The 20,547-nt window shown below is 53.8% G+C and overlaps 1 protein-coding gene and 1 long non-coding RNA gene across 3 annotated transcripts in view; one reads left to right on the forward strand and one right to left on the reverse strand.

The window, feature by feature from the left end:
- CREB3L1 (cAMP responsive element binding protein 3 like 1) overlaps positions 1 to 20,205 on the reverse strand; it is a 36,125-nt gene extending 15,920 nt beyond the window's left edge. Inside the window, exons 1-2 of one of the 2 annotated variants that reach the window (XM_082340221.1) lie at positions 19,610 to 20,205; positions 610 to 838 (exon numbers count right to left, since the gene is read on the reverse strand). In XM_082340221.1, coding sequence (XP_082196347.1) covers positions 610 to 838; positions 19,610 to 19,711 — 331 coding nt within the window. In that variant the 5' untranslated portion in view covers positions 19,712 to 20,205. The remainder of the gene's footprint in view (positions 1 to 609; positions 839 to 19,609) is intronic. The other variant, XM_082340222.1, reaches the window with a different exon arrangement.
- Positions 5,112 to 20,547, forward strand: part of LOC309605025 — a 35,015-nt gene continuing 19,579 nt past the window's right edge. The window contains exons 1-2 of the long non-coding RNA XR_014231213.1: positions 5,112 to 7,636; positions 9,027 to 9,084. This is a non-coding gene — a long non-coding RNA (uncharacterized lncRNA). The remainder of the gene's footprint in view (positions 7,637 to 9,026; positions 9,085 to 20,547) is intronic.

Consider the following 20,547-nt stretch of genomic DNA (forward strand, 5'->3'; position numbering starts at 1 on the left):
CTAGTGGTTAGGATTCCGGGCTTTCACTGCCGGGGCCCGGGTTCGATCCCTGGTCAGGGAACTGAGATCCTGAGATCCGTGTGATGTGGCAAAAAAAAAAAAAAAAAAAATAGGGTGCAGGTGTTTCGCCCAGGTAACATCTCAGAGGACATCACAGTGTGAGGAGGTGGTAAGGTTCTAGAGTCTTGGTGACTTGTCCACATTTATTGTTTAATCCTCCCCTCGCCCCCAGCTGTTCCATCTAAGGCTGGTTCCCAGACCTAAGCATGCATCAGAATCACCTGGAAGGCTGGATCCTCCCCACAGGGTTTCCCATCCAGCAGGTCTGGGTGGGACCTGAGAATCTGCATTTCTAACAAGTTCCCAGGTGCTGCCCCTGGTCTGGGACCCACCCTTTGCACATCACTGACCTAAGTCAGCCAAAGACCCTCTTGAGAAGTGCCCTTCTGGGTCTGACTTGCGGAGGAACAAAAAGGCGGGGGGCTCCCCTGAGAGGTTTTTGTGGGAGCCCCCTCAGGTCTGGTGTCCCTCCTCGGGTCTGGTGTCCCTCCTCTGGGTCTGGTGTCCCTCCTCGGGCCTGGTACCCTGGGCTCCGCCACCCCTTCTTACCTTGGGTGGTGTCCTCCATCTTGATGGGCACAATGGGGCTCTGAGGTGCCGAGTCACCACTCAGGGAGTAGCTGTGCTCGGCCTGAATGCCCGGCGTGGGGGAGTCCAGTTCCATGTCCAGTAGAGGGCTCTTCTCGTCCAGCACGGGGTCATCAAAGAAACTGCTGAACAGGTCGTTGGAGAAGTCCTCCATGTTCTCTCCAAAGTGGTCCAGGTGCTCAGGGAAGTGCTAACAAAGGCGGAGGGGAGAGGAGGGAGTCAGCTCACCCTGGAAAGGGGGGCGCAGATGCTGCTCTGGTGGTGCCACCAGCCCTGCCACCACCACCGCTGTCCCCGCAACCTCCCCATTACTCTTCCCTCCATCATTAATACCACCACCACCACCACCAACTTCCCCCCCGGCCCACATCATCATACCAACTATTATCATTTCTATCACTACTGTCACCCCGTCATCACATTACTGCCACCACCACCTCCACCGCTGTCTCTAGCCTCTCCGTCAGTATCCTCAAGGGTGAGTCCTGGATGGTGTGAAAGAATCCAGGCGATAGGACACAGGGTTTTAGTGCTGGCTCTGTGACCTTGGTCAAATCACTTAGATTGCCCAAGTCTGTTTCTCAGTCCACCCTACTTCCTTCATGGGAGGACTAAGTACTAAAGAATAAGTGTATCTATGCCAGCAAGTTTGCATTCCAAAGGCAATATCAGTGACTTTTGTATTCTCTTTTGCTGGAATGCAAGGTGGTGAGATTATTGAGGACTCTGCCCCCCTCATTAGTACAGTCCCCACTTGTCCGCATGCCTCCAGTGTCTCCCTTTTCCCAGCCATTCTTTATACCAAGAGATTAGGCTCCAGAGCCGTATCATTTGGATTTGAATCCTGGCCCTGATGCTCCTAGCTATGACTCAGTGCCGTTCAAACTGTGGGTGGTGACTCATTAATGGGTTGTGAAATCAATTTAGTAGGTCACGACCAGATTTTAAGAAAAAAGAAAACAGACTAAAATAGAGTAGAAAAATATCAGAGTGCACATCGGGAAGTTAAATACTTGGTAGATTTTTTAAATCTCAGTTTTGTGTATGTGTGTGTGTGTATGTTCTTGGGAAGGATGTAAAATATATTTCTCAGAAACAAAATAGTCTGAAAAATATTGGGCTCCACGATCCTGGGAAAGTTGATTAATGTCTCTATGTTTCATTTCCTCCTTTGTACAGTGGGGATGATAATAGTTCCTATCTGCTAGGGTTATTGTGAAGATTAAACAAGTTAATGCATGTCAAGCACTTAGAATAGTCCCTGGTACATAGTAGTTACTCAACAAACCTCTTATTAGTAAAGCATCCAGTGGCTGGCACATAGGAGGTGCTTGTTTTTTCTCTCTAAAGAATTATAAATATGTAAGGAAATGTTGTTCATTCTTTTTTTTTTCCCGGCCGCACCACACAGCATGTGGGATCTTAGTTCCCTGACCAGGGATTGAACCTGCGCCCCCTGCAGTGGAAGCACAGAGTCTTAACCGCTGAACCGCCAGGGGAGCTCCCTGTTCATTCATTTTTTACTGACTGAATGAATTTGTTGGGGCTTTGCTTCTGGCCCTGGGGTCCCACCTGGAGAGTGGGTAAGGACTGACTTCTGGAGTCCGGAGTTGTTGGCTTTCTGGCCTGGAATACTTGGAGCCTGTCCTAGTCTGGAAGGGATGAGCAGAAAAGCCCTCTGTCTGAGAATAAGATTCAGAGCCACATGAGCATCTGTGTGTGGGGGGCAGGGGATGAGCCCAAGCTCTGCAGATAAGCTTTCTTTTGACTCCTAGCTCACTCCTCGCTAAGTTTACTTCACTTCTCTGGGTCTCAGTTTCCTCATCTGTAAGGGGGAAATAATAGTTCCTACCTCACAGTGTTGTAATGAGGATCAAATATTTGTTAGGTGCTTAATGCTACCCTCCTAGGATTATGAGGATAAAATGAGGACATACATATAACACATGTATACAAATGACATATGTACATATCTATACAGCAAACACATGTAACACTGAGAACAGGGCCTAGAATGCAGTGAGTGCTCAGGTACCGTTAGCCATTGTTATTATCAAAAGCCTAACTCTGGGCCCGAGGTGAACGGAGCCTGGAGCCAATGCAGGGAGGTGGCTTGGTCCTCCCCCCAAACAAAGCATGGATCAGAGAATCCATGATAAAATGAGTTCAGAAACCCATCGTCTTAAGTACTCTCTCCTCTCCCCAGCTCGTCAGAACTTACCATCCCTATCCTACACTTTTCTTGTGGTTTTAACTTTCTGAAGTGCTTTCATATGCATTGTCTTATCTAATCCTCACAATTACCCAAGGAGACAAGGAAGTTGCATATCTATATTTGACAGGTAGGGAAACCGAGGCTCAGGGAGCCAAGGGAAGCATCCACAACCCCAGTCACACCCCAGTCCTCCCCCGGTGGCAGCAGACATTCCCCTGATAGGGAATTGCCTGTCTGTCAGACTGTGAACTCCCTGAGGTAGTAGGGTCTGGACTTGTTCACCTGCTGGGTCCCATCCCCTGGCCCAGGATAGACACTCAACAGTTATTGGTGGAGGGACAGGGCCTTGTACCCCAGAGGGCAACGCCATCAGTATGTCATTCGTCCATCAATGCCTGGGGTGAGGCAGTACCAGGAAGTCAGAGGCTGAACAAGTCTCCAAGACTGTGATCCCAGCCAAAGGCCATTTACAGAGTGCAATGCCCCCCAGCCACCTAGCCAGCCACAGTCCAGACTGTGCTAGCTACACCCTCAGCAGAGTCTGCTGGGGGCGCCCTCTCCCTCCCTCTGTCTCTGTCTCTCTCTCTCTCTCTCTCTCTCAGGGTCTCTCAAAGGCCTGGTGTGAGGCCCAGTGGGAGGGGGTTGTGAAGAGCCTAGTGAGTCAGCTGCTAAGGTATTTCTCCGGCAGCTGCTTCTCGGGCGATAAGGGTTTGCCAAGCCCTTTCCCCAGGCCTGGGAGAGGAGAGAAGCTTCCTCCAGTCTGGGCCGGGGTCCCTAAAGGATTCCAGGCAGATGAGCCAGGTCCTTCTCAGAGACCCCTTTTGGGGTGCCCGCAGGCACCTGCTGAGGGAGATCAGTTGGTCCCCGCTTTGTGAGCAGTCCCACCCCACCTGCTGGAGACAGCAGCAGAGGCCCAGCAGGACAGAGCTTCCAGAGGGTGGGAGCCAAGTGGAAGGGGAGGGCGGCCAAGGGGCAGGCGGATTGGGGGTGGGGGACACTCAGAGAACCCAGTACTCCTTGCTCAGGGCTTCCCTGTGTGCTGGGTGGACCTCTGGGGGCCACGGTGGGATGTCCCATCATCCCCAGGTCCACCTCCTGCTCATGCGAGCGTGCCAGAGGGCCTCCCTTTAGAGAGCTTTGAGCCCTATTTCTATCTGGTGTCTGGCCTCTCAGAGCAGCCCAGTTATGGCTGGTTTATACCATCAATTTAGAGGCAGAAGGGACCTGAGAAAGCCCATGGTCCACGCCCCTTCTCCCCACTTGCTAATGAGGAAACTGAGGTCCAGAGAGGGACCTACCAGGGTCACACAGTGAGTTGGTGATGCTGAGGGAGGGGTTATCCGCAGCTCTGGGGCTGCACAGGAATGTGGAGCAACTTCTCCTTCCTGTCCTCTCTTCTTCCTCTGTACCCACCCTCCCCCCAACCCTGGAAAGCCCCCTCTGGAGATCTCAGGCCTCCTCAGCTTCAGCAAGGCCCCTTGTCCCTTCTCCCACCCCCCAAAACCACACCCAGCTCTTTCTCCAGTTCACACACATAAAGTTCAGGTTTCAGACTACCTGATGGAAAATGATTGGGGGTGGGAGGCAGGATTCTATAGACGGCAGGGAGTCAACGTCCTGAGGGGGATAGGGTTCTACTGGGGGTGAGCGTTCTACCGGGGGTGCCTTTCCAAGCAACTGGGGTGGGAAGCCAGAGAAGGAAATATTATGATTTGTTTCCCTCCTTGTTGAAGACTTTTTCCAACAGTCTTGCCAATATAAGCTCCTTCTCGGCTGCCACGCGCAGCCGGCGCCGGCTCCCCTCTCTTGGAGGACAGGTCCCGAGCTCTCGGGCTCTCAGCCCCGCGCACCCCTCCCCCTCCGGAGCATCTCCTCCCGGAGCCGGGTCTCAGACGCCTACCCTTTAAGTTTAAAGAAGGAGCGTGTCCATTCGGCCCCGCGTGGCCCACGAGAGGTTAAAAGCCGGCGCGCGGGGGGCCGCCCCGCGCCGGAACCCAGCATGCTCATTGGTCGGATCTGCGGAGGTCGTGGCCAATGGGAGGAGGCTGCGAGACGCCCGCCGCTGGAGCCGCGGGGAGGGGGCGGGAGGAGGGCACGGCTCGCGCGGGGGAGGGTTCGCGGCCTCCGCCGAAGGCGCGGGCTGTGCAAGGTTAGAGTGTGTTAGTCTTGTGTCCCTTTCTGCACCTGGGGCAGAGGCAGAGATGGCCCCTTTGAGCTTTCAGGTGCGCCTGGCAGTTCTATGGTGCCCTAAGACCCTTATCAGCTGCGTGGCCTCGACCCCGCACCGGGAGCCCGAGGAAGTGAAGACAGAGGGGAGGCCAGGCCCCAGTTCTTAAGTTCCTTCGCGGCTCTTCCAGCTCAGCTCCTTCCTTCCCTCCTCGAATAATCCTACCTTGGGCGCATTGATGGGGCAACGGGGTCTCTGTCCCAGGTAGGGGGAGGTGGGACACTCCTGGGCGGTAATAGCGCCGTCTGAGGCTCCTCTCAGTTCGCCTCCCCTAATTCCTCCCTGGGGGTCGATGCAGAGAGAAGGAAAAGCTCTGGGGGCGCGGCTGTCACCTGAAGGTGTGTGTGTGGGAAAGAGGTTCCCCCACCTGCCGCAGCCTGAGAGCGCCCCCTTCTCTCTGACCCCTACCCCTCGGTGCCTGCACCCCCATCCGGGGCTTCTCCCCCTCCCCCAGTCCAGGCTGATTCAGTCTGTGTTTGGGGAAAGGAGGGAGGAGGCCGGAGTGGGTCCAGGCTGAGCTGTGGGATAAGGAGTGGGGGGAATGCCGAGCCCGGACATTCCTTCCGAGAGAGTGAGCTCTGGGGAGCGATGGGAGGAGAGTCCTCTCACATTTCCCCTTCCCCTCCCCCGCAGGTTAGCCACCCCCCCTCCACTGACCCATACATTCCGGGACGGTTACTTGCCTCGTGGTCACTAGAAAATTGCCCCCACTTCTAGCTGAAGGGCCACCAGTCTGAGTCACTGTTGTGCCCTGTGTGTGGCGGTGAGGGGTGAGGGGTAGGGTCAAAAGAGAGCAGGGAGGGCCTTGGGGAAGGGAGGTGGGCCCCTGGGTACCCAGTGGTCCTCCTCGTCCTTAAGCATCACCATCCAGTCATTTGGGGATAGGGGGAGATCCAGGCATCTTCCCAGAGCTAGACTGGAAGGCTGTCCTATGAAGGAAAAAAGGCCCTAGACTCAGACTCAGGAGGCCCCAGTTCAAGATCCATCTGTGCTGTGAGACCTGAGCAGGGGCAAGTGGTGTCTCCTCTCTAGGCCTGTTTCCCCATCCATTCCCCAACATAGTCCGTGTTCCTACTGAGGCAGGGGTGGCAGGCATAGGGTGAAGTGGACTAGTCCTCAGAAAGTGGCCTCTTTTCCTCTGCTCTGGCATCTCTGGGGACTGTGAAGGGATGGAGCCAGTTTTCCTCATCCCTGGAGCCAGCCCCTCCCTGAGCCTTCCTGGCAGGGCACAGGGGTGAAGGGAAGCACATTGTTCCAGCCTCCAACCTCACTCTCATCCCCCATTCCCCACAGGCCCGGGGAAGGCGGCTGCTGAGGTTTCATATTTTCCCCCTACCGAACTCTTCACCACAGAGCCCAAGTCCAAATAAGCAGAAATGCTTCCCTGTGTGTGTGTGTGTGTGCACATGGTACACAGACGTGGGCTGTGAGGTTCTTTCTTACACAGGGAAACACCATCTCCCTGACACCACACAACATAAGATCCCCACATTTAGACACATTCAGACTGTTCCCTATACAGCCTGGCACAGATACTAATGTACATACACACTCTCTGGGCTCACATAGGCTGACACTGGCAGGCACTGACACAGACCCAACAAGGAAACACTCCTCAGATGTGATCAGACAGACACAGACTCCCATGTGTGCACACACACACACATACATGCAGTTACCCCAGACAGTCACGGTCACAGACATGGGCATGCACACTCTCACACAAACACACACAACATCTCACAACACCACAGCACTGAATGCTGACTGTGCCAAGCCACGTGCCTGAGTCATGTGACCCCCCAGCCAGGGAGCATTGGGAGTCCCGGGCTTGCCTGGGGCTGGGACGGTGAGGGCTGGGACTGGAGGAAGAGTACCATGGTGACTGAGCTTTTCTGTGCCTGTGTGCTGGAGAAAAGAAGTGGGAAAGGAAAGGGCAGGCTGGTGCCAACCACAGGCTGCCGCTGCGCAGAGCAGGGTCCACAGTCTCTGCAGCCCCCAGCCCTGTTAGTCTGGCTCTCCAGTTCCCCCTCCTGACACTGTGGTCGCCCTTCCCTGGCCGGACCACAGGTCCCTCAGGAAAGTGAAGAGCTGGCCTACAGGTTCCCAGCCAGCCCCTGGCATCTTCTGACCAGGCGGCCCATGTGCTGTGGCTCAACCATGGGGTGGGTGCCAGGTACTGTCTGGGCAGGAGGAAGCGATGGCAGTTAGTGCCGCCGCCCAGGGCTGGGATTAGCTGTGACTGGCACCGCTGAGGGCACAGCAGCCCAGGGTCTGGCTGCTGGAGATGTTGGTCCATAGGCAGTAGCCGGAGGATCCCTGTGGGACAGCTCAGGACACTGGAGACTGAGTGCCAGGGCTGGCGCTGGGGGCCTCTGGAGAATAAGGGCATCTAGTCCCATCCACTTATTCATCACTCGTGCATTTGTTCAGTGTTTACTGAGGACCTACTGTGTGCCCAACCCTGTGGATACAGAGATGAACAAAGCCTAGTTCCTGCTCCCAAAGGGCTTCCTGACTAGTGGTGTGACCACCCATTTATGAAGGTAGGTCCACGGCTTGAACTCTGATCTGTCTCCAGAACATTCTCCACTTTGGGATTTTCTAACATAAATATGACTATGTGACTCCCCTGCTCACTATCCACTAATGACTTCCTCTGCCCCAGGACAGTTTCCAACTTCCTTAGTATAGCCCGAAATGATCCAGCCATGTCACCTCTGTGTCTCGCTGTGTCCAATTCTCATCTTTGTCTCCAAAGCCTAGCACTGGTCCCAGCACATGGTAGGTGCTCAGCTCTTTGCTGAGTGACTGAGTGACTGAATGAGTGGGCTAATGAAGGAATGTGCCAATGAGCAAATGGACTGAGGCCTTTTTTTCTACAGCTGAGCCTCCAGGAGTGACTGCCCTGAATTCCGCTCTGATGCCAGCTTGCTCCTGCTCCAGGCAGTTTCCATGCGCCTGGATGCCTTCCCTCAGCTCCTCCCTGGTGGGGCCTGTTGTACCCATTCTCTGGGTTGTTCTTTCCCAAGGTCATTTTGCTCTTAAGCCCCAGCCAGAACAGGTACCTGGGGACCACAGCCCCCAACTCAGCTCTAGAGGAACTGTCCCCAGGGTTAGGCCAGGTCCGAGAGTATAAACGGAGCCCAGTGGCCAACCGGCCGAGCTGCTCTTCCGGCCCCTGGCCAGCTGGAAGGCCCTCTTGGGCTGGAGCCTGCCACCAGGCTCTGGCTGGAATTCCCTTGGCCTCTTCCCTCTCCTCTGTGCACTCAGCATTCGGCCTCTGGCTTCCTCAGCGGTCTCGGGCCTGTCTGAGTTGTCCTCAGGTTTTATTTTTGGAAGAAGTTGCATTCTCTCTCCTTATTTACTCCCTTCCTTCACGGAAGGTGTGGGACCCCTGGGCTCGGCTGGGGATCAGGCTGTGACGCCAGCCCCTGGGGTTTGGACTTCTCTGGGGCTCCCAGGAGGGGACCTCCAAAGATTCTTGACCTGATGCTTCAAAGCCATCTGACTCTGCCCTCCTTCCCCCACCCAGTACGTGACTAATGCCTGCCCCTGCCCTTCTTGAAGAGCCCCACGATAGCCAAAAGAAATCATTACAATTTTAGAGCTGAAAGGAATTCTGGCATCATTAGGTCCATCCCCTTTTACTGGTAGAAGCAATGTAGTTCAATGGTTATAAGCAAGAGAGGCAGACAGATCCAGTTCTAATCCTGGCTCTGCTGCCTGCTGTGTAGCCTTGGGCAAGTTACTTAACCTTTCTGAGCCTCTGTCTCAGCTATGAAATAGGAGTACTTATATCTACGCCACCTGTGAGGTTGCTGTGAGGGTTAAATGAGACAACATTTGTAAAGTGCTTTGTACAATGCAAGACACATAGAAGGCTCTTTTCAAATGTAGCTATTATTATTATTATTATTATCATTATTATTACAGAGAGGAAAACTGAGAGCCAAGGGAAGGAATGGACTTGCCCAGGATCACACAGCTCAAGGTAAGCAGCCATTCTCAGAGTCTTTCCTCTGTCTCCATCTCCCTTCCAAGGAGAAGGGAGGGGGCAGGCACCAGCCCAAAGGAGGAATCTCCTTGAGTCAGTCGCATGGGCAAACCCCTGGGTCTTCCATGGCTGCCTCCTGCATCAGGCCCGGGCCCTCCTCTGACTCAGGCTTTTCCTCCACTGCCCCAGGGGCTTCTTGCTCACTGGGGGTGAGAGGTCCAGGGAGGAGACCCCAGGCTGAGGATCCACCTCAGCCCCAAGGTGGACCCCAGGCCAGTGGGACTATGAGAGGAGTGGGAAATGCTGGGTCCTGACATCACAGAGCAGAGAAGCTGGAGCCACAGCCATGCAGGCCAGCTGGGGCCCTTCCAGCACGTCCAGATGTCTCAGGAATGTGCTGAGCTGGGAACCACCTCACTCCTTCCCTCACCACCCCCAAGCCCTCATCCCCTCATATGCTTGCTCAAGCTCTGCCTCTGCCCCACCCCCTACCCTTCCTCTTTCATCTCTCCCTGGGAGAGGCTTGTTCCGCTGTCCCTCTGGTTCCTTGCCACAGTCCAGCTCCCTCTCAGACCTCTGAAGGGGTCACCAGAGGCAAGAGCCCTTCCCCTTCTGCAGACCCCCTGGTCTGACTATGACGGGTTGTGGGGGGGAGATGGAAGCCTGAGCTAACTGGGAGGGGAAAGTTCTGAGCAGATAGTGCCTGCCAGATCCCAAATGTGGAACTGATTTGCAGCCCTGGGAGAGAAAGCGGTGAAGGCTTTGGGGTGGTAGAGGGCAGGGTTGGGCCTCTTCTCCGGGAGGATGATGAAAGGGGCTTTGGGTATCTTGTCCCAGTTGATGGGTGGGAGGGCCAAGGAGAGGAGGTGCCAAGCTGGGCTGGGCTCAGAAGGAGGGCTCAGATCCTTCTAGGCCGCTGGGATCAATGGGGACATGCTTTGCCTGATAGTGGAGGGTCCTGAGGGGGTGAGGGAACTCCATTAGGGTCTTGGGGTTGGGCCAGGAGGCAGGCCATGGTTCAGACTGGAGCTCTCAGCCCCAAAGAGGGAGAGCTTGTGTCTCTGCAAGGGTGGAGTTGCCTTGGGCCTCCCCAGGCCAGCCTGGCCCCAAGTGCTGGGGATGAGAGAGCCAGAAGGGAACTGGTACTCCTGGCCAGTGTGAGAGTGACATCAGGGCAGGGGGTAGAAATCAGAGGAGAGAAGGGACCTGGGGTCAGTTGCTGCCTCGGGCTGCTCCGGGCACAGAGAGGGGCCCACAATGCTGTCTTGGGGGAGAGGCCCTGATCATCCAGACAGGCTGACAGCTGGGATGCCCTAATGGACTCTAGACCTCCTAGCACTGAGACGGTTCAGGGGAGTTGGGACCACTGCCCTGTCCAGCTCAGAACTATCATTGAGAACTATCACTGGCTCCCTTCTGCCTGCTGAAAAAACTCCCAGCTCCTAAGCACAGCATTCAAGGTTTGTCACAAATTGATCTCAACTTTCCATTATAGCTGGAACCCCTCATCTTTCCTTTCCCTCCAGCCTCATTGGATGACTGCTCCCAGTTCCTTAAACCTGCTGTAAGCTCCATGGCTGCAGGGCCTTTGCTTGTACCATTCCCTGTGCCTGGAAGGCCTTTGCCTTTTATCTCCTCATTCTAACTCCTATCATCCTTTAAGGCCCAACTCAGTGCTGCTTCCTCCAGGAAGCCTTCCTTGATCACCCAGCTGGAAGAGTCCTCTCCGTCTTATACCACTGTAGCATTCATAGGCCACTGGTTAATATCATGCCTTGAACTCTAATTATCCACAGTGGGACCCATCTCTCCTTCTAAACTTTAACCACCTTGAAGGTAGGATATAGGATGGATTTCATCCTCGAACCCTCTGCAGGGCTTCACATAGGGACTGGCATACAGTATACGTAATAACAATAGCTAATATTTATATGCCAGGCACTGTTCTAGTTCCTTCCGTGCAGTACCTGATTTAAGTTTCAGAAGATCAGGTAGGTACTATTAGTACTGCCATTGAATGGTTAAGGAAACTGAGGCACAGAGAAGTTAAGTAGCTTACCCAGTTTATTTAGTTAGCAAGTGGCTGAGCCAGGATTTGAACCCAAGCTCTGATTGCAGAGCTTGTGCTCTTAAGCACACATGACAACACTGGATGTTGAAGGAATAATGATCAATTTCCTGCTGTCCCATCCCAGCACCTAGTACAGGGCCAGATACAAAATATGGGCCCCCATTCCAGGCACTGGCTCCTCACCTGGGGCCCCAGGTTTGCTCATCCCTGGCCATCCCTCTCCTGATGCCCAGAAAGATAGCCCTGAGAAGAGGCCTGGGGTCTTTTGCCTTTACCCAAAGAAAACAGCCTTTCAGCTCCAGAGAGGTCCGACAGGTAGGCAAATAAAATCCCTATGATTACGGGTCAACAAAGGGACGAAGATGGGACATTCCTCCAAGGGCAGTCCAATGCTGAGGACCGTCCTTTCGGGCAGTGACAGCAACAATCAGAATAAAAACAGCAGCAGCAACAACTGCTGTTTATAGAGGGCTTGCCGTGGGCCATGCACTGTGCTAGGCTCTCTGCAAGAGTTATCTAACTGAGTCCTTGTAAGAACCCTGTGTGCTACAGTCATCCTTACTTAATGGATGAGGAAAATAAGCTCAGAGAGGTTAAGGCACCTGTCCAAGCTCACACAGATGACAAGTGGTGAGAGCCAGGATTTGCTCCCAGGTCTGGGCAGGGCTATAACTGACCACTAATGGTCACCCCACCCCACCTCAGCTATGGCTTGACTCCCCAGCGCTTGTCGAGGTATCTGCCATCTGACCTGTGGACTTGCTGTCTGGTCAGGTGGGGTCTGGGAATAGACACCAGGTCTCAGGAGAATTTCTGTTCAGAATCTGCCCAGAGTGGAATGGATTTAGAGTCTACAGCTCAACTTTTCCCCAAGCTCATGCAACTTTGAGAGCCCAGGATATTGAGAGCTGGGTCGATTTCTTTAGCTGGGTAGTGAGTACCCAGGTATCCATTTTATTACACTTTGTAATTCATATACATGCATTATACATATTCTCTTATGTGCACGATATATTTCATAATAGAAAAGGCCATCATAATTAGGAGATTGGGATTAACATATACACACTACTATATATAAAACAGATAACTAACAAGGACATACTGTATAGCACAGGGAACTCTACTCAATATTCTGTAATAACCTATATGGGAAAAGAATCTGAAAAAGAATGGAGATATATATATATATGACTGATTCACTTTGTTGTACACCTGAAACTAGCACAACATTGTAAATCAACTATACTCCAGTAAAAAGTAAAAAAAAAAAAAAAAAAAAGAAAAGGCCATCATGATAGAGTGAAAGGTAGATGTAGGATTTAGGTTAAGATTCACTACTTGATAAATAAATAAAATCCACCTAAAAAAAGAAAAGTACCATCAAAACTGGAAGTGTGGAAGTGTCCTTTCTCCCATTACCCATCCACCCACTCGTTCATCCATCCATCACCGCTTCTCACTCCTTCCTTCCATCTATTCAATAAATAAACATTTCCTGAGCACCCAGTCACTATAGCTATAACTAGTGAATAGATAAAAACAATTGCCTGACACTCCCTGCCCTCAAAGAACTCTCAGTCTAGTTCAGCAATGAGGAAACCAAGGCCCAGAAAGGGGAAGTGATTTGCCCAAGGTCACACAGAGAGTTAGGGAGATGAGGTGAGGAGAGGTGAAAACATTCTAGGCAGCGGGGAACACATGGGAAAAGGCTTGGGCCTGTCTGCCTCCCCAGCAAGTCCCCTCAATTGCTGCTTTCAAACTGCCTCCTGGCTCTCCGTGAGGGCCTGAAGAGCCTGCCTTACTCCACTGCTGCTTTCATTTTTGTTATTCTTTTGGAAGGAGAAGAGGGGGACAGCTGCTGCTGTCCAGCTGTTCTGTCAGACCACACAGCCCAGCCCAGATGTGTCAGCCTCTCTGTGATGGGTGAAATGGCTCCTGGGCCAAGAGCCAAGGGCCAAGGAAGCCGCAGTGAGGGTTCTGTCCTGGGAGTTGGGAGAAGAGGCACCTTCAACCCGGCAGCAGGGAAGCCCAATATTCCTCCAGCTCTCAAGCTGGCCTCGCTCATGATGTGGTACGTCCAGGTCATAAGGATCAGGATTTTGACGTTCCAAGGAAATCACCCTTGATCTATTTTCTCTAATGGTCAGAGTCCTGGGCTGTATCTTGCCCCTCCCAGCTTCCCCAGAACCAGACTTCCTCATGCCTACCTTCTGCCCAGTCCTGCTCCCCAGTCCTGCTTCCCAGTTCTACCATTTACTCTGCCTGCTGAAGCGGGTTACTTCGTGTCCCAGCCAGAGCAATGCTCATGGTCTTGACTTAACTCCACCCAAATCTTCTTCCTCCATCCTGCCCCCTGGAGCGCTGAGACTTCCAGAAGAACAGCCTGTTCTCCAGCATCTGGAGCTGGTTTCTTGAGGGAGGTTCAAGAGCAAGCCAGGTCCCACAGAGGGATGCTCTGAGAGGGCCTTGGTACCAGGACTTGCAGGAGGCACATTGTATGGGGAAGGGAAGACACAAAGCGGGGCTGGCCTTCATCCTCCCCTCTCCTGGCACAGTGGCCAGGCCAGACATAAACAGACCCTCCTGGGGAGTCCTGGGAACTGCAGAGAGCAAAGGTCCAAGTTCCCAGGTGGGCCGGGGAGTGGCATCCTAGAGTGAGGATGAGGAGAGGGCAGGGGATGGGATGTGCGGTCTCTCCTCTGACAGGCCAGGCAACAGGTGCTGGCTCTGCCCTTAAAGCTCTAGGCATCCATGGTGCCCTAAGGATGGGAGTGGGTGAGCGTGAAGGCGGGGCCCCTCTGATATCTGAAATCCCAAACGTTCCTGCCCTGGAGGGCAAAGTCCAAACCAGAACAAGAGCGGGAGAGAAGATGGTGATTTCTCCTCCTTGACTCCATGGGACCCTGTCCCGAGAACAGCATTTAGATGTCCCCTCCTCTGTAAGTGTCAGTTTTCTCATCTGCACAGGGGCCAATGACGCTTATATAACAGGCTCAGTAAAAGGGACACGGCCCCAGTCCTCCCTGCTGAAATGCCTTCCAATAACTCCTTTGCCAATAGGGATGGGGATATTGGAGAGGGAGGGTGGGGAGGTCACCTCCTCTGAGAACCTTCCATGACCTCCAGCCCGGCTGGAGGCTCCTCTTCGGGCTCCCATCATGCCCTGCTCCATCATGGCGCCCCGCAGTACTGCTCTGTCTGCTTCCCTCTCTGTCTCTCTCATTTGGCTGTGAGTGGCTGGAGGTCATTCTGCACAGTGACCAGCACTGGCACTCCTTTAGTTCCCAGTTGTTAAAGGACGGATGTATGTATTGAAAAATAACCAAGCGAATTCCCGGCTGGTCCAGGGAAGCCGGAGGGACCTCACAGCAGATGGGGGCACAGGCAGCATTTTTGTGGGATCCAGTCCGCATCACCCTCAGGGCTGGCTGGGCCAGAACCTGAGAATCCAGGGCCCCTTCTGGAATTATCAGTACACTTCTTGAACACTCAGGCCTGTCTTTTTAAAAACAGTCTCCCCTTCCCTTATAGGGACTGCCTATAAGGGAGTCTGAAGTCATTTTCTCTACAAATACAGTAAATCCTTGAAATAGAGCAAAGTACACTACAATGTGACCAAAACTTGGCTTCTGTCCTATGCCTGGGACCCATCTCAAATAAGGTGGGAAAAACTCTTATCTTTGTGGGGCTGGTAAAGAAGTGACTGCCTCGTGCTCCTTTGGAACTTCCTCAGTTTGGTTTGCTGCATGCACTAAGGTTTCACAATCTTTACTTTTGTGCTTTTTGTGATAGTACAGACCAACTGAAAAATACCACTTTTCATTGATCCTACAATAACATAACTCCACATTTTATATGATTGAAAATTTTGGACTCAGCTTGTTTTATGGTTGAGTTTTACTATGCTAAGCGCCTATTTTGTGCCACGGTACTGTGCTAGGTCTCTGGCAATGAACACAACTGACATGGTCTCTGTTCTTAGGGAACTTGCTTTCTCACAGAGGAAGTGGACAATAAGCCGATAAAATAATAGCAAATTGAGATATGAGCTATGAAGAAATCAAAGGACTGAAACAGGGACTTCCCTGGCGGTCCAGTGGTTAAGACTCCACGCTTCCACTGCAGAGGGCATAGGGTTTGATCCCTGGTCAGGGAACTGAGATCCCCCATGCTGTGTGGCACGGCCAGAACAACAACAACAGCTACAACAACAACGGACTGAAACAAAACAATAAGGGGTCCCACTTGAGGTGGTTGGGGAGGCTTCTCTAACGAGGCTTCCTTTGAACTGAGTAAGATGGGATGGAGAGAACTGGAAAGCATTCTAGATGTCAGGAATAGCATGTGCAAAGGCCCTGTGGCAGCACTAGCAAAGACTTAGTTTTAAGCTGGGTGAGTGTGGATCCAGGAGTCCCAGTGAACTGAACAAGGGGAAACTGGGGAAGATGGAAGCCCTAGAGCCAACAGGTGCTCAAGGGTGAAGCCTAAGCCACAAGTTCAAATCTGCTGTGCATCTGTCAGCTGTAGACTGTCCTACACCAGGGGCTGTGGGGGTCTGTGCCAAGGGTAGGGATGACTCAAGGCAATGATAACTCATTGGAAACCTTCCTGAATTTCAGAGACAGTGTGGGCTGCAGGACCCTGATGGCTGGGAGTAGAGAGCATCCTTTTTCCTCCTCCTTCAAAAATGTGGGGCCTGGCCTGAGGGTTAGGGAAAAAGGATTCATTCAGCAATGGTTGGTTGAAGCCTCCTCTGTGCCAAGCACTCTACTGGGCACTGGGGATACAGCAATGAACAAGACAGTTAAACGCCTGCCCTCAAGGAGCTCACATCCTAGTGGGGGGAGCAAAAACAAAATAAAAAGCTGCCCAAAACACACTTAGTGTTTTAGAGGAGAAGGAGGTGTCTGGGGCCATCTCCCTTCCTGAAGGGGAGCCCTGAGATTTGGGTTCCTCCATTAGTTTTTCTCTATTAGTTCTTTTGTAGTGGATTCTACTTGGAGACCAGAGTGCCTTGGCCCTTGGGTCCTCTTTCCTGTTGGTGAGAATTTAAAGAGAAACACACGCACATGTGCTCGCACCCCTCCCCTTTTAAGGGCTGTTAAAGGCCCACACACAGACATAGGAACACCCAAATGCACATACTTCTCTAATCTCCCTAAATCCCCCAAAGGCTGGGGTGGTGGAAGTAGTAATGGTAGTGGTTCTCTGCTTCCCCACTCAGCTCAGGAGAAGGCAGGCTGGGGGCCTGGGGAGCAGTGATCAGGTTTAGCCCTCACCACCCAGCTTCCCGTGGGCTGGTCCCTGGTCCTGGTCATTCCCACACCTGGCCTCCCCAGCTGCTGGGAGGTGAATGAGTGTGCTGGGCAAACATCCTTGCAGCTTCCTGCTGTGCCCCTCTGAGACAACAGAACTCCTCTTCCTCCTTCTCCTCCTCCCCACACCCTCCCAGCTGGGGCTTCTCTGGGATCCAAAGCTATTTCCCTCTAGAGAAACCAGTCATCCTTTCCCCTGAGCCAGAGGACGGACCTAGTGTCTCTCTCTGGAGACATGACCTGTTCTCCCTCTGGTCCTTTATCCCAGTTCTCTGAGCACCAGGCCCTCTCTCATACCTGCCCAGGGGCTGAGGGGTCACAGGGTCCAAGGGAAGAGGGCTCTAGGGAGGCCACATCAGGAACTGTGGGAGAGTGGGGAGGGGATGGGAGGAGAAGCCCCCTCACCTGGCAGGAAGGGCAGCTCCTTCCGAGGGATGTCTCTGAGAATCACGTAGACAAGATTGCAACAGGATGAAGGTATCCTCACAGAAGGAAAAATACAGCACCCTTGGCCACCTCCAAGCACACATGGCTTATGCAAAGTATGCAACTCATTCTCCTGTCTCTGTCCAAGAGATTGCATATTTCTTACACAGTTGTGTTCAGGGTAAGCATCCTTTTTGATTTTTGCCTTTTGTACAGAGTAACAGAGCACACACGGTTTCCACCGTGACTTTATGGCCTTTATTTGGATTATTAAGAAAGATAGTGAATAACCTACCCTCCATCTTCCAGACTGAGAAGCACACAGACTTCACCTCTTTCCATCTTTAACCCTGGAAACACTTTCCTATCCTCATGCAGAATGAAGAGGGAGCTGGGGATGGGGTTGGTATGGGGTCCCAGCTGGGAGGGACCTTAGACATCTAAACGACGGAGGCACCAGAGAAGGAAGGTGACCTGCTCAGGGTCACAAAGCAACTCCTACCAGAGTATTCCTTACCACTACCCCATCTAGTCTCCAGAGCATGTTAACTATGGAAACTTACCTGTCAGGCATCGTCCTGCATTAATCTTTAATTAATTTTCTCACTAAATCTCTATAATAACACTATGGGGAAGCTTCTATATCTCCATTTTTCAGATGAGGAATCCAAGGCCCACAGGAATAAAAGTCACTTGTTTGAGCTGCCCAGCTGGCTGGTGGCAGAAGCACAGCTAGAACCAAATTTCCTGATTCCCAGCCCAGGAGTTTTCTTTCCTCTTAGAAATTCTTTCCTCTCCCCCTGCCTCACCTGGCCTTGCTTAGGCCCAAGATAAGGAGCTTTCCCAGCAGGGCTGTCCCTCCCCGGGCCCAGTACTGGATACCACTGTCTGATCATGATCATGCCTCCTTTCCTGTGCTGGACCAAGGCCCAGATGAGCAGCTGGGGATGCAAGGCTGAATGGAGCAGCAGGAAGAGGCTGTAGGCGGCCGAGTTCATTCAGAAGAAAGTCCAACTCAGAGCTGCTGAAGGCTGAGGGAACCTCACAGGGGGGCTCTACCAATAAAGGTACACGCTGCAGCAAACTCCCTCCCTCTGACCAGTATCTGTTACCAACTCCAGGAGGGGCGTATGGAACCCCAGATCCCTGCTACTTCATTCCTAGGATCTGTGCCAGACCATCCTTAGAAAGAATGATCCAACCTCTTCCCATTTTATAGACAAGGAAACAGGCCCGGGGAGGAAAGCTGCTTGCACGGCCCAGGCTCACAGGCAGAGGCAGAAGCAGAGGGAGGACTAGAGCCCAGGTCCCCCCCACTACTGGTTCAAGCCCTCTCCCCTCTTCCCCTCGGCTTGTCTGCAGGAGTGTGCTCTCTCTGACTGGAACCAGGGGCCTTCCTAGAGAGCAGGGTGACCTGGCTCTACTGCCTAATGGAGGACTGGGAGACCTCTCACCCCATGCCTCCCTGACTCAGGTTCCTGTCCCTGGCCTTGTTCCCCACCAGCAGCCTGGAACAGTTTAGGTGGAAGTCCAAGATGCCCAATCCTTTAAGTCTCAGTGCACTTGGCTCTTGTCTGCCAGGTTTATCTTAGGCCCAGGAGTTAGAGGCCAGCAAATAGAGACCCTTGAGATGATCACTGGGTGTGTGTGTGTGTGTGTTTGTGTGTGTGTGTGTGTGTGCGTGTGCGCGTGCGCGCAGGGGGTGGGGGGGAGAGGGAGAGCCTGGCAGGTCACTGCATGGGGTGGGGGAATCCCCCCAGATCCCCCAAGCAGCCCACATTTCAACCTGGCAGGCCCTTCTGAACCCAAAGATTTTCTCCCATTACCGAGCCCATCCCCCCCTCCCCCCAGGGCCTTAGGGCTGAGCCTGAGAGAGGGAGGGAGGGAAGAAGAAAGAAGCCACGTTTCCTTAGGGAGGGAGGGGAAGAGAAAGAGAAGGACAAGCCCGGAGACAGAGACAGTCACGAAGCCACAGGGAGAGAGACAGTCAGGGAGACATAAGGGACCGAGAAACAGACCTAGAGAAAGACCTCCCTCCTTCTGAGCGATCACCCTGTGCTGCCCTGACCAGTTGAGGGTCAGGTCCCTCCCTGGGGGATCTCTGGCCTGACTTCCTGGGGAGGCCACGGCAGCACCCCTATATTTCCGGGTCTGGCTCAAAACCTGGGTCTGGCTCTGGCCCCCAAGGGGCGTCTGGTCTCTGGCCCTCGAACACTCCCCTGTGCGCCCCCCAGCGGAGAAACCAGACGCAGAGCCACCGAGGTCTTAAAGGGGGCTCAGGAAAGGGCGCCGCCAATTTGCTCCCAGTCTGGTCCCGAAACCCCAGGGTGGGTGGAGGACGATTAGAAGACTTGGGTGGGGGCAGAATTGGTGTTTCTTGAGGTCGTTATCAGAGGATCCGATGGCCCCGACTCCTCGACGTTCCCTTCCCCTGGAAGGCCGAGGCCAATGTATCCATGGACGGAGCCTCCAGGAGGACCGTGCACGGGCGCAAGCTCAGAGGCTCCAGGTTCGGGGTCTAGGGGTGTCGAGGGATCTAGTCACCAAATCTCAGAGCTCTAAGCACGTGTCTCTCAAGGGGACCCTGCACCGAGCCCCTCCCCCACTTCTGCCCAGTGCTGTGTAGTCCAGTCCTTCAGGGAGCCCCAGGTGCACCGCGAGGAGGAGTAAGGAGTGGTGGAAGGAAAACACAGACCCTTCATCTTACCGCATTGTTGAGGAAATCAGACTCGTTCAGATCCCCCAAGTCCAGGAAGCTGGATCCGGGGAACAGCCTGTCGGCCGGGAAGGGCTCCAAGACGGCGTCCATCGCGGCAGGCTCCGGAGACCCCCTTCGGCTGGGCTTCCCTCACTCCAGGGCGGCGGCGCGCCCGGCCCAGAGCTCCGGCCCGAGCTCTGGCAAGCGGGCGGGGGGCAGGTCCCGGGCAAAGCCCCGGGGGAGGGGCGGGCAGAGGCTGCGCGGCCCCGGGTAGGGGGCGCGGGGGGCGCGGAGGCCTTAGGGCAGCGGCGCAGAGCGGGCTGGGCTCAGGGGCCCCGGGCGCACCGCGGGCATTTAGCCGACTCCTCCTCCTCCCGCTCCTCCGGGGGCACAGCTGGCTTCCATGGGGAGCCCGGGAGTGGGGCTGAGGGCTTGAGGAGCCCCCCGGACTGGGTGGGAGCCGGGGGCGGGGGAGCTGAGCGCTCCCCCGAGACTGGGTGACTGCCGGGCGCTCCGCTCTCTCTGCGTCTCCCTCTGCACGGCTTCTGTCACTTTTCCTCTCTGTGAAACCGGGAACCCCTTGGCTGGTTAGCCCAGCTGGCCGAGGCGCCACTCCTCCACATCAATATTCACGATAATTTCATATTAATGAGGAGAAGGAGTGGCCTGAGGAATCGTCCCTCCTCTTTTAAAGAGACAGCTGCGAGCTAGTCTTGACAATCTCTTTTCTCTGAAAAGGTAGGGGCTTGAAGCAAAATTGTCCTAGAGCCAATAACTGTGTTCCTTGAACCTCAGCATCTTAAGGCTTTGCCAACCACACTCCCGTAAGTTCATGAGGGAGCTGAGTTATTTCTATTCTTCCAGGCTTATGCTAGGGCCTGAACCAAATCCAAAGTCAGGGAATTCCATCCCTTGGGCCCCTCAACAAATCTCCTTTCAATGGGGAG

Source organism: Balaenoptera borealis (genome assembly GCF_965194805.1).
Source record: "Balaenoptera borealis genome assembly, chromosome: 11".
NCBI lineage: Eukaryota > Metazoa > Chordata > Mammalia > Artiodactyla > Balaenopteridae > Balaenoptera > Balaenoptera borealis.